Source organism: Patiria miniata, unplaced genomic scaffold (assembly GCF_015706575.1).
Source record: "Patiria miniata isolate m_02_andy unplaced genomic scaffold, ASM1570657v1 HiC_scaffold_20, whole genome shotgun sequence".
Lineage (NCBI taxonomy): Eukaryota > Metazoa > Echinodermata > Asteroidea > Valvatida > Asterinidae > Patiria > Patiria miniata.
Genome location: NW_024037059.1, coordinates 40,705,012 through 40,717,385, shown reverse-complemented (window position 1 = coordinate 40,717,385; position 12,374 = coordinate 40,705,012). Strand labels below are relative to the sequence as shown.

The 12,374-nt window shown below is 40.9% G+C and overlaps 1 protein-coding gene across 1 annotated transcript; it reads left to right on the top strand.

The window, feature by feature from the left end:
- Window positions 1-6,376: 6,376 nt before the first annotated feature.
- On the top strand, window positions 6,377-10,982 carry LOC119729210 (sulfotransferase 1A1-like). Its single transcript, XM_038201776.1, has 6 exons — window positions 6,377-6,540; window positions 6,870-7,006; window positions 7,436-7,676; window positions 8,020-8,114; window positions 8,541-8,721; window positions 9,331-10,982. Exons 1-6 carry the CDS (start codon window positions 6,414-6,416, stop codon window positions 9,438-9,440), a joined length of 891 nt encoding a protein of 296 aa, XP_038057704.1. The 5' UTR covers window positions 6,377-6,413; the 3' UTR covers window positions 9,441-10,982.
- Window positions 10,983-12,374: the final 1,392 nt, after the last annotated feature.

Here is a 12,374-nt window from a genome sequence, read left to right as displayed (position 1 = left end):
AACATACATTTGGTTAACACGTTGTTACCATCCGCATATTTATGTGAAGGTCTAGCCAATGAAACTACCAGCAGGTGAGTATTGCTTCCCATAAATTTATGAACCAGAATAAGTAATTTCAATATAGCTTCCTCATATGCATGAACGCAAACAGACGGCTATTCAATCTTTCAATTTCTGAGGAGCAACAAGTAGATGATAACGAAATACTGAGCGAAACTTGTTAAATTTTAGTCCACGCATGAGGCATGGTTATGCGTGCATGGCCAGCTATCTCCTCACTGTACGCACATTAGCAGTGTAATCTTCTTTCTGACGAATACGCTTTCGTCAAGCAGTGCAAACTTCTTCATCTGTTCACTATGAGTATGACTGTGATTCGTTGAGCAAGGCTCCAGCAAAGTGACTTCCAATTGCAGAATAGGTAACTGTGTTTCCATGGTTTCCAGCTAGTCGGCCGTCTCTGGATTACAAGTTGCTCCTCTTTCCGGCCTTTATCAACCCTTCTACTCTGACGGATAAGATCTTTTTCGACGTGATCGTCGATTTTCCTGTCGGAGTAGCCTTCCTGCTACTGCCGAGGGAAGATTCATTTCTGGTGGTAGACTTGCTCTATTTCTTGTGTTTGTTTTGCCGATACAGCCTGCACTGAAGTAATATCTTCGATAGGGGCTTGGGTCGGTTCTTTCCTTGTCGTTGGCAGCTTTTCTCTCTCGTGCTGAAGACCATACACGAGACTGTAGTCTTTCTACGAAATAAAACAAATAAAGCACATGATAGGCCTTGAAATGCATGACAATAATCATCGATAGCCTATCCTGGCCCCATCGATAGCCTATCCTGGCCCCAAGGCTCATTGTAATATTTACAGGCGTCAAATGAGTCGGGTAGTCTTCAAAGATTGACGGTTCGGCATCGTCACGCAGACGTGTTTTCCCCCATTCCACCTTGACTTGAAGCACTCTGCAGGGAAAATGTTGGATTCCATTTGCTGCCATTTGGAATATTTCTCCTTATCCCTAATCCGCTGAAGCCAAACTTTTAATCTCTTTGGATCGCCGTGAGGGAACCTGGGAAGTAAAATTAATAAGCCTCGATTGAATTTTTTTTTTGTAGTTTTAGCAAAATGCACACATATTTGTAGGACTTTATCCTTCAAGATAAACAATGAAAAGGAGATGGGAGTTGCCTAGATACACTATACACTACAGATCAAACAGCATCATATCTTTACCGTAAATCAACATTCCTGAAGTCTACCCGAAATTGAAAATTTTGTGGATTTTTTAATATTTTGTTCGTGTTGTTTACAACACATATAGTGAGTGAACAGACTTGTGGCAAGTCTTTCTTAACAATGGACAAATTAAAATAAAAAATGACTGATCATCACATAGGCCTACGCCTTGAAATTGTGTTCAAACTAGGAGAATGGTGCATTTTCTTTAATCACCCACATCCCACAACAAAAAGTGACTCCCAATACTTGTTCCCCGCGGACTATTATTGAAAAGCAGGAGAGGGGAGGGGTGACGTTAAGCCAGAAATAATTGTTAGTCGATGTTCAGGATCAGTACCATCTTAACTTTTAAAACAATATACTGTCAATATTTTAAGTAGGCCCTGTGCGGTTATTACAAAATTCGGAGGATCCTTTGGATCACACATGGGGGATTTTTCTCCACACCCCTTCCTGTGATTTATGTCCATTGGCATTGCGTAACGTAGCCTATACAGTCGTTTTCCTTGCTCCGGATAGCAAACATCATTGAGGCTGCTTTCAGCTCAATTACTCCACGAATTCAAGTGACATTGGTTCAGTAGTTCACCTTGAGTGATGGAGATACTACATAATAATATTCCAAATTAAAGGCTCTTTGTATTTTGACTTTATGATGTCAAAAGTGCAGTGTCACTTTTTCTAGTTCCGGATCGGTTCAATCAGTTCCGAATCGATCAAAAACTGATTCGCGCAAAAAAATAATCACGCGAGAAAATCATTTTTTTTTCAGTCAGAACTTACCGAATCAGGCACATTTTCTGATAAAGTATTATTTAATTTTCCCAAAAAAGTTCATTCAAGAGAATTCCACCAAATTTAACAAAGATAAAAATTTAAATGATTTTGAAACGTTTGTCTGCAGCGCAACGGCACGAACTCACGCACAGACCGAAAATATTTTGACACAGCACACGGAATACGTCACACAAAATCCATTAATGCGCGTGTAGTTGGGTCGTAAGGGACGAATAAGTACACGCGCTATCCGGAACTAGTCAAAAGCATACGGTCATTCGTTTTCGAATTTTCAAAAATAAGAGACTCTACAACTTATATTGATTCAACAAACATTCGATGGAAGAGTTTATACGACTGTAGTGTGTAAACAAAATATTCGAAATCACACGGTTCGAATGATGTACCGAGGAGAAAATTGTTCGTCGATTTGCAGCTCCCGCGATTTTCTACAAACCGTCCAAACAAGTTTAAGTGCGAGTCGGAAATCTGGCCGAAATTCCTCTTCTTAACATTTTATCGAAAAGATCTTCATGTATCAAGAAGCTTACATGTTCCTTTTCAAAATGCACTTCGTCAGAAAAAAAAATATTGGAGACTAATCCGAAACAGGTAGGTTTTTATTTGAAGCTATCCGGAACTAGGAAAAATCCGGAACTATAGGAAAATGACTGTATTGAGTTAATTTTTATAAAAGCTAGCTGTCTTGTTCGAAATACGGTCACGATAGATAAATTCTATTAAGTTACTCACACATGATGTTAACTTCTTTAGAGACTGTCCGGCCGACCGGGACCCTTTCTCCGTCTTATTTGCACTTTGCTGCTCAGTTTGCCAGCATTTTCAAGTCCTTTCCTCCTAGCCTACCACGGCAAGCAACAATGGAGAAGTACAACTACAAGTGATCGTCACGCCGAATAATTTTTTTACCCTATTCACGTGACTAATGGCAGCGTCCTGTCAAAACGCGCGTATTATACGCGCGTCCGATCTAGTTATTTCAAGTTCTAAGTTCTATATCTATGGCCCAAAACTATCCTGCGTACTGGGCCGTACCATGCGTATATCTGCGTACATAAAACCTACACAAAACGATAGATATGCATATGAGGTGCGTATTGTGCGTACGACTGCGTATGAAAAAAATTGTCAATGCGCAACTCTTAAGGAATTAGGATACGCAGAAGTGTGACAGGGCCAATAGTTCTGTTTACAAGCAATCAAGACTGAATGCTGAATTAGGTACGCTTTGTTTACGTGTCAACAACAGGGAAGCGCCTGAGCTTCCACTTAGTTCAGAGTGTTTGCACTGAAGAGAGATTAATGATAATGCGAGGTAATGGACTAATTTGGCGGGGCGGCTTGCTTTTCATTCATTCGTCACCAAAAACTTGTCGGATTGATTCTTTGTCGGATGACAAATTCGCTAATTTCCGTTTTTGACCAACAACGATTGGTGAGCGAATTGGCGCACTCAGGATTTGGCGGGGGGGGGGGGGGGCTCACCATTTTGTTCAATTTTCTTTTAGAAATTTGAATTAAAAAAATTAATGTTGCCCAAAATTGGGCGGGGACGGACTATTTTGACATTGGTGGAGCCATTTACACCCCTATTATACTACTCAAAAACAGGCCACATACATATCTTCACGGTCAAATCGTGGGACTAAAAAACAATTGACCAACCAGGCCCCCCCCCCCCCTCTCGGGTGCGCCACTGGGTGAGCGTGAAATTTGTAGAGAGCATGCAATTGCAGACGTCATCTCGATAATCTGACACAGGTAAAAAGTACATGATGAATTACATTTTGTAAATTGGCATAATAAACGAACCATAACATTCTATGTAATGGTAGAGAATTGGCCTACATGTATTAAACCTCACCATGAATTGTAGGCATGTGAGATAATTTGAGATATTTTTCAGCTTCCAGGTTTAGAGCTCGGCGCTTCGCAAATTAAATTTTATTTTCCTTTATGAGCTTTAGGGCAATATCATTTGTTGAGATTCCACTAATTCGGTAGAATGTGTATTTTTTGGCGATAATTTTAAAAACAATCATCAAAAAACGCTAAAGTTGATTAGAGCACATTGTGGACCCTGCTCCCGATGATCAGAAGTCAAAACTTTAACCATGCACCCCCGAATCTAACGATATCAACTGCTGTGTACTGTTGATGGCTTTAGGAATGTATACAGCCCTGCCAAGGATTGGTATTCTATACTAGGTGCAAATAATGTACGTGTCATTGGTACTTATTGGGAGTTTATGTGATTCCTATTACGAAAAGTGCGGGGAAAACTTGGTTACAGAGAAAAATGGTTCGTCTGTGATTGACATTGCACTCATGTTTAATACTTGGAAAAAATGAACAGTATTGTCTTCAGTCGGCGTTTATAGATATGCCTCACGTATATTTACTAAAGAAAATATACAACATTTGCCCACATCAACAAATAAAACTACTAAGTTTTTACGAAATACCTTACTAGGATGTTGGTTAATGACAGTCTAAAGCATCCTGTAAAATTATGGCACCTGGTGTGAAGTCATTTTCAAGAATGACCACCGTTGGAAGAACCTAACTATTTTTTAACTACTGCTCCAAATTTACCATTTTTTTCCCAGTCATAATTTTGTTTGCTATTGGTTACATGTTCATGAACGGGTGCAAGCCAGCTAGACTGGTTCCCTTACCTTACAATTTTTCGGCATCTATAAATTGGTCCATTTCATCTTTAGCGGAGTCAGGGAACCAGACTACTTGAACGTTTTTGTTTTTATTGGCTTTTCCAGCATTTTCGCACACAAAACTTCAAAATGTCAGTGTAACAATGTTTGATCTATTATACAAACCCCTCAAATAGCTCATTTTTAAAAATTGCTGCAAAAACCAATGATGTACATTCCCTTTAACCTGGTACACCTGCGTCATGTTGTACCACGTATGTTTACTTAACCTGGTACACCTGCGTCATAATTGTACCAGGTACTTGCTATTGAGTGGGGTTCAAGGTGCGCATTCACTAAGTGCATTTTCTATGAACTTTTTTGGGGGGCACAGTACGGGACCATAGGCAAGTGGTGGTTGTTCAATGTACATGAACTTCGTGCTACATGTATAACGGTAGGAGCTCGAATGCAACCAGCGGCATTATGTCCGGACCGCTATTCGCACCGTTCCTGCAGAACTGAAACGTAAGTATTTTACTGAAATGGGTAGATAGGACAGATATTCATTTGAACTAGTTTCCTTGTATCTTAACATGACACATAGCTGGTCCAAATCTGGTACCGTGGTTTTTGTTATAAATGTAGTTGTCAATTCTTTCTGTGTATTGCAAATTTCGAGTCTGTAGTAGATAGGTAGACACAGTATAAAGTACTAACCAACGTTGGCTTGCATTAATTTACAATTTTTGTTAACACTCAACTTGAGAAAAGTTGATATTTCTTGTATTGACAGACATCGCAACAGGCTAAAAGATATACTGACGGTTCTAGGCTACAGCCATGGAAAAATACCTCACCTTCGAAGAATGTAAGCGTCTCGTTTGTAATTTTACAAAGCTTGTACTAATTGCAACTTTGGAAATTAACATCAACAAGAATAGCCATGGAGTTTTATTGTGATGAGTAATATGTCTATGGCAAGTGACATTATGGGGCCTTGGGCAATTCACTGCACTCATGCAATCCTTAAAAAAATACTAAAGTAAGTGACTTTTTAACCAGGTTCATTGTTACTAATTCGACAGTTAGTCGTTGCTATGTAAAAGCACAAACCGATGGTTTTTACCTTTGAACTAAATTCCCATTCACCATAGATTTTTCAGTCCATAATCTTGACTAGGCGTATACATTGTAGTTAGTTCAATTTTCAGTTATACCAAGGCGCCCCTACATTGCATAGCAGTGACGTAGACAGGAATTTTTCAGTTGGGGGGGGGGGGGGGGGGCGGCGCTGGGGGCTGGAACATTTCATGGGGGGGGGGGCGTCATGTAGATCAATGATAATTTTTAGAAACTCAAAATCTCAGGGGGGGGGGGGGGGGGGCGACTGGGGGGCGGTCGCCCCCACCCCGTGGCTACGCCACTGTTGCATAGTCACGTTCAATCATTTTAAAGTCAACTTTGTTTACGGTCCGTTACAGCTTATAAGACCACCAATGTCTGGTCAATGGGGAGTTCGGCAATTGGAGACTTTTGAGACTCTTGGTTGGTGGCAGCAAACTCAACGGTAATTTATAATGGTTTACGTCATTTTGAGCATGCGCACATCTGCCACCGAGCGTCTCCAAAGTCTCCCATTGCCTTAGTGGAATTTCCTGGCTTTGGGTAACATTCCTCACTCGGGTATTACAGATGTGAAGCTATGGCATCTGCATGATCAGATGTTATTGCCTGACACGGAGTACCAGGGAATCAAATTGTGGGCGGGAATGGAGAAGGCGGTGGATGATCTCAAGACGTGGCCGATCAGAGAAGACGATGCATGGATCATCACCTACATCAAAGCAGGTGAGACTTAGAGACCATACGCCCTCAACGGTATCAAAACACAAACTATTGGAGGACCGATGATCACTATATGCTGAATTAATGGCACAAGACTGTGAACCAAAACTTGTCGACCGGCTCTGGAAACAGTGTGAATTGTTTTCTAGGCTCATCAATAGCACGTTGATATTATTGCCACTTTGAGCACTCTGCAACGTCTTCACTCTTAGAGCACATTGTACATCTGTATCCTCGACGTCGTATCGTAATAGCGCCCCCACATGACTGCAATCACACGACGTAGCAGACTAGTTTGAAAATGCGGTCGCCATTTTTATTGTATTTGTCAGGTACAACTTGGGCCCAAGAGATCATGTCCTGTGTGATGCACGATGGAAATTTGGAAGAAGTCGACAAGAAACCCACTTCGTTCCGAGTGCCGTTCCTTGAGACTGACTTTCCGGAGGAGCTGCGGCGAACCAAAAATGTAAATTTTCTGCTCAAAACAAAATTTAAACGGCGTTGCTTCCCAGTTCAAGGAATAGGTGACGTCATCCGATGAAAACATCTATTCATTTGCACACCAGTTTTCATAAGATGCTATGTGTTACCATTCAGTACTCCAGACTCAAGAACCACAGAGTTTCAAGAACATAGGTCTGGAAGCTAGATAAGGTAATATTAAAAAAAAAAATGCCCGGATGTCTGCGTCCACCTAAAGAAGAAATCGGGCATGTGATTACTGTACACTCACAAGACACAGATTATCTGATCAACCACTAGTACAAATCTTTGGCCATTGAAGGGGGCCTTCGTGATACAATTGATAGCGTGCCCGGATTGGTCTATCCAGTAATGCAAACGTGTTTGTTATCTTGGAAGTGCATGACGTCTCTTTGTTTATCTTTACTTGCAGCTGCCGACAACTCTGGAAATAGCGAGTGAGATCCCTTCACCTCGGGTTCTCAAGACCCATCTGCCGGGCCAGCTCCTTCCTCCCCAGATATGGGAGAAGAAACCCAAGATTGTCTACGTCCTGCGGAACCCCAAGGACGTCGTGGTCTCCTGTTTCTACTTCTCCAAACTGTCCCAGCAGGACCCGGCAGTACAAGCCCAGGCATTTGGGGATTTTTTCGACGAGATGTTGGCAGGAACAAGTAATCTTGCCTTTCCTCCCTTTCAAGACCATTCATTCTTTAACGGCCGGCGTAACGTTCATATGTTACCGATTGATGTTTTGGTGTTTGGAGATTAGACCACCACTGAAGATACTTTGGTTTTGCGAACTATACCAAGTACTGTACTGCTAAACGAAACCAAAGCATTATGAACTCGAAAGTACCATCAGGTTCCTTAACCCTAGCCATGCTCAGTTATTAAAACAAGAGTCAGCATAATTCAAAATGAGCCCTCGAGTGTCAGGCTTAATGAAGTGCCTTTTTATGTCATTATCAGTGATAACATTTTCTTTTGACAAATGTTTGTTATTATTCATCCCAGCACATTATGGACCCTGGTGGGACCATTACCTGTACTTTTGGAAACGTCGGCATGAGAAAAACATTCTCCTGTTGCGATTCGAAGACATGAAACGGGTAAGAAACCAATCGAATGCAAGACTTTGCAAGTACATTGCGGCATGTGTGTATTCCACTTTGATAACTTTAAAGCTTTTTTCAGGAGGAGTACATGCTTTTTCGTCTTACTGACACATTATGTGTCAACTGGGATGGGGAAGGCCGCCCGTCACAGTGTCTGCAAATCTAAGAGTAATTACAAGACAGAGATACTTTATGATGTGTCATCAGTTCCAGACATGGGGGACTTTAGGGGGTCTAACTCCCCCCTTTGGGTCACAAAAATAGAAACAAAAACATGCAGAAAAGCACAACAAATGCCTGCTTACCCCCCCTCCCCCTTCTTGGCATCTATCCCCCACCCACCCCCTTGATCCCAACCTAGATCCGCCCACTCATCTCAACTCTAGAATAAGAGTCTAGAGCATTTTGGTATTGTTTTAGGACCTGCGAGGCAACGTGGAGAGGATCAGCCGATTTCTGGGCAAGGATCTCTCTGCCGAGAAACTGGATGCGATCACAGAGCACTGCACATTCGCCAACATGAAGAAGAACCCAATGGCAAACTTGGAGGGTCTCTTCGACAAATCGGCTCTAAAGGAAGGAGCCGCGTTCATGAGGAAAGGTAATTAGCAAAGCCTCATTAATAATAATAATAATAATAAAAATATAATAATAATAATATAGTGCTTATATAGCGCTTTATACCAAAGGTCTCAAAGCGCTTCACAATTATTACCCCTGTTCATCAGACCAGTTTCTGCAGCAGCTCAAGATCAGCGCAATCTGGTCTCTACCTTCACAGGTACCCATTTATACTCCTGGGTGGAGAGAGGCAATTGTAGTAAAGTGTCTTGCCCAAGAACACAAGCACCATGTTCCCCGTTCGGGTTCGAACCCACGTACCGCGGCAAGTGAGCCGAACACCGTAACCATTGGACCACAGCGCTCTACAGGTTGTCACCGTGAGACGCTTCGAAATCATAAAACCTTCAAAAGCAAATGGAATTTTACTCACCGGGGACTTGACAGCTTAATATCTCGAAACCCGTCCGTCTTTTATAAAATCCACTGATAATTCCACGTGTAGAGATCTGGAATCGTGATAGATAAAACCGTTTTGGTAAAATTTCACCGTGGGCTTCAACTTGGATGGAGTACAAGAGAAATATATAAAAAAAAGACTTAAAAATGAATAAACATCGAACAAATTTGGATTTATTTCTCCATGCAGGAAAGGTAGGCGACTGGCGGAGCCACTTTACGGTTGCGCAGAACGAAGCGATGGACGCCCTCATTCGAGACAAGCTGCACGGAACAGGACTGAAATTTGACTACCAGTAAACATTTTGACTACACATTCTCTGTACCTTTATTCGAAAGTTTCCATCAAAATCGAATATGGCCAATCAATATTCCTGAAATATCTTAGAATTTATTTATTGCCCTTAATTGACCTTTCCCAAGGAACGCCATCTTGAAAATCAAAGCGAGGCATAGAGTGCCCGCTAAGGGGGTTCTATTTTGTCTACAGCTAATACGCCCTAGTACGTTCAATTGTGATCTCGAACTGATTACTCGATATTTGAGTCAAATTGCGGGTCCTGAAAAATGGTACTCGAATACCATGTACTCGAATACCACGTCCTCTAAAACTATAAACTGCAGTAGAAAACAAAGCTATATGGTATATTCTATAAACTATAGAAGTTTCTACCGAAAAGACTACTCTAGATTTGATATTTTTGTTTCGACAAGTCACTAGCTAGCTAATCATTTCAGCTCTTGAAGCGAAGTCAAACGACATTTGGAGGCAAACATTTTGGGCAAAAACATGAACGTGACGGCCGCATCCGAGTGGAAATTGTACTTCCTAAACGTGACTCGAGATGATTGCACTGACAGACAGAAACACCAATGTTTGCATTGCCTTGTCCAATTTTTAATCATGATCAGCTAAATGCTTATGACAAATGACCGTATAAGACATGAGGCAATCGCATCTCAAGAGAGCGAGCGTGATCGTGAGGAACAGGCCGGCAAGAGAAAATATTGACACTGCTTTACTTGAACGGAAATCGAACTTATTATAACATCATGAAGAAAGTACACCATGAACCTGATGCAGTCCTCAGCAAGGCAACTGCTATGAAAAAAATGTCAATTGCTTAGTCCTGAAATAAGTTTCAGTATTGATTTGAGGCTTTACATGGTGGTGATATACTAATGAATGAAAGGTTTGCGGAAACACCATGTGGGAATAAATTTCTCTAAAACTAAAAGAATGGTTCTGAAAAGAACCAGAGGTATAAATTTTAGAGCCATTCTCTTTAGTTTGAGAAATGTATTCCCACACGGTGAAATAAGTTTCGTTTAGCAAAAATGAAGTAGGCCTAATAGTCAAATAAAGTATAATTTTATGGAATGTGATTGGTTCTGAGCTGTTTTCTTGCCTATGTCAGCATGTTGCAAAGATGCTTGGTAGCCCTATACGAAATTCGGTTCTGATCTGAAAAAAAAACACCACGGTTTGCGGAAGGGAAGTTTCATGGTTCGTGGTGTGTGTGCCATGTTATCGGCCACAGATGGTAGCGTGGAGTGCCACTTGAAACTGACGTTAATGGGACGTGGTAAAAAAAAACGCGGGAAACTGCCATTCATTTTTACATCGCGGCCATAATAATTCTTGCATGCATGCAAGCCATGGAACGCTATATGCAAACACTGCAACCACGTATCACGTTAATCAGCACACAGGGTTATCTGATTGAGCTCATGGTTATTGAAGTGCAATTGTGCAATTTACTGGCAATAATCTTTTGATTTTTTTTTTTTGCCTTGTAGACCTCATGCGGACTTGTGCACTAATATGATCCAAGAGTATACCCGAGTCGGTGAGCTTGTCTTACATACGCAGTGTAACAAAAGACGTCCACATAATGTAGGTAGCAGCGACGAAGTGTGGACTTGCCCACGTCCACACAGTGTTTCCCCATTTCTGGAAAACAGGTTTAGAGGCATTTTTGGGTTAGGTTTATCTGTAGCAGAATGAAGAGAAACACTAAAGGGAATCATTGAAAAAAAATTGGGTTGTAAGAGTTTTCACAGTTTGAGAAAAATGAGTTTTTCCACTGGTGTTCCTTAACTACACGAAAAGAAAGGAAAGTCCACACTAGGTATGTGAAACAAGTCTGGGTGTGTTGGCGTCGGTAACTTTTACACATTATTTTACGGCATCGTTTGGTGCCACTGCTCTGTCGCATGCATGCAGTGTTCACGAAACAATAAATAACAAGGAGACGAAACGTTGTAGTTGAAACGTTTGAATAAAAAAAGACGAATAAATGGCTTTTAAGCTACTAAGGCTGATTGGTTTTTACACAAACATTCTGGAGGATACACACAACACAACCACACATGAAAAAGCTGTTTCTTGTAGCGGTATCTCATACTGCAAAAGCTATGTGAATTGTCCAGTTGACCGCATTAATCAATAGGTTAATGTAAACACAACTGTGCATTCTGTACGTCCCGCGTAGGTATAATAATTTCAAAAGATTACGGTGAATTACTTCATCTTTCTGCAAAAAAAAAAATACAATAGCGTTAACTACGCTGTATAAAGTTATCAGACCTAATGGAAAACAACGCCATTGTCCCAGTAACAACACAAGCACCGTTGTCCGTCCATTGTCCCTTTCCTTTCGTCCCTAGATGGTTGTACTTTCCCTGCGAATATTGTCCGGCGCACACAGAGCAACCTTGGTTATCTCGCCAGGCAAGATAAAGCTTCTAATTACCCCGGGTAAACAGAGAAGCTGACGTCATGGTACTGTAGTCTTATCGGCATCAAGTTCATTTGAAATGGAAAAATTTACCAGGTTTCAATTAATAACCCTGCAAGCTTAGTCTTATACCTCACATAATGACGATGCATACAAAGATCGAGCGACGAGGACGTATTTAGCGCAACGGCAACGACATATTAATAAAAAACAAAACAAAACAACAAAAACAACAACAAAGAATTGAACAAACACAAAAACCAGATCCAAGCAACTAAACAAAGATATGTTACAATAGCTCATTAATTGTTAAATACAAAGTCATAAATGCTTTTTACACTAATACATTATTTAAAGAAAAAAAAGTATTTAAGAAAAAAAGTTAAATGCAAAGTAGTATAAAAACTAATTCATTCTATAACGCTGTTCGCACATCGTTCTGGTGTGTATTCCCTGTTTGTTATTCAACAATCCTATAATGCATTATTGTTTA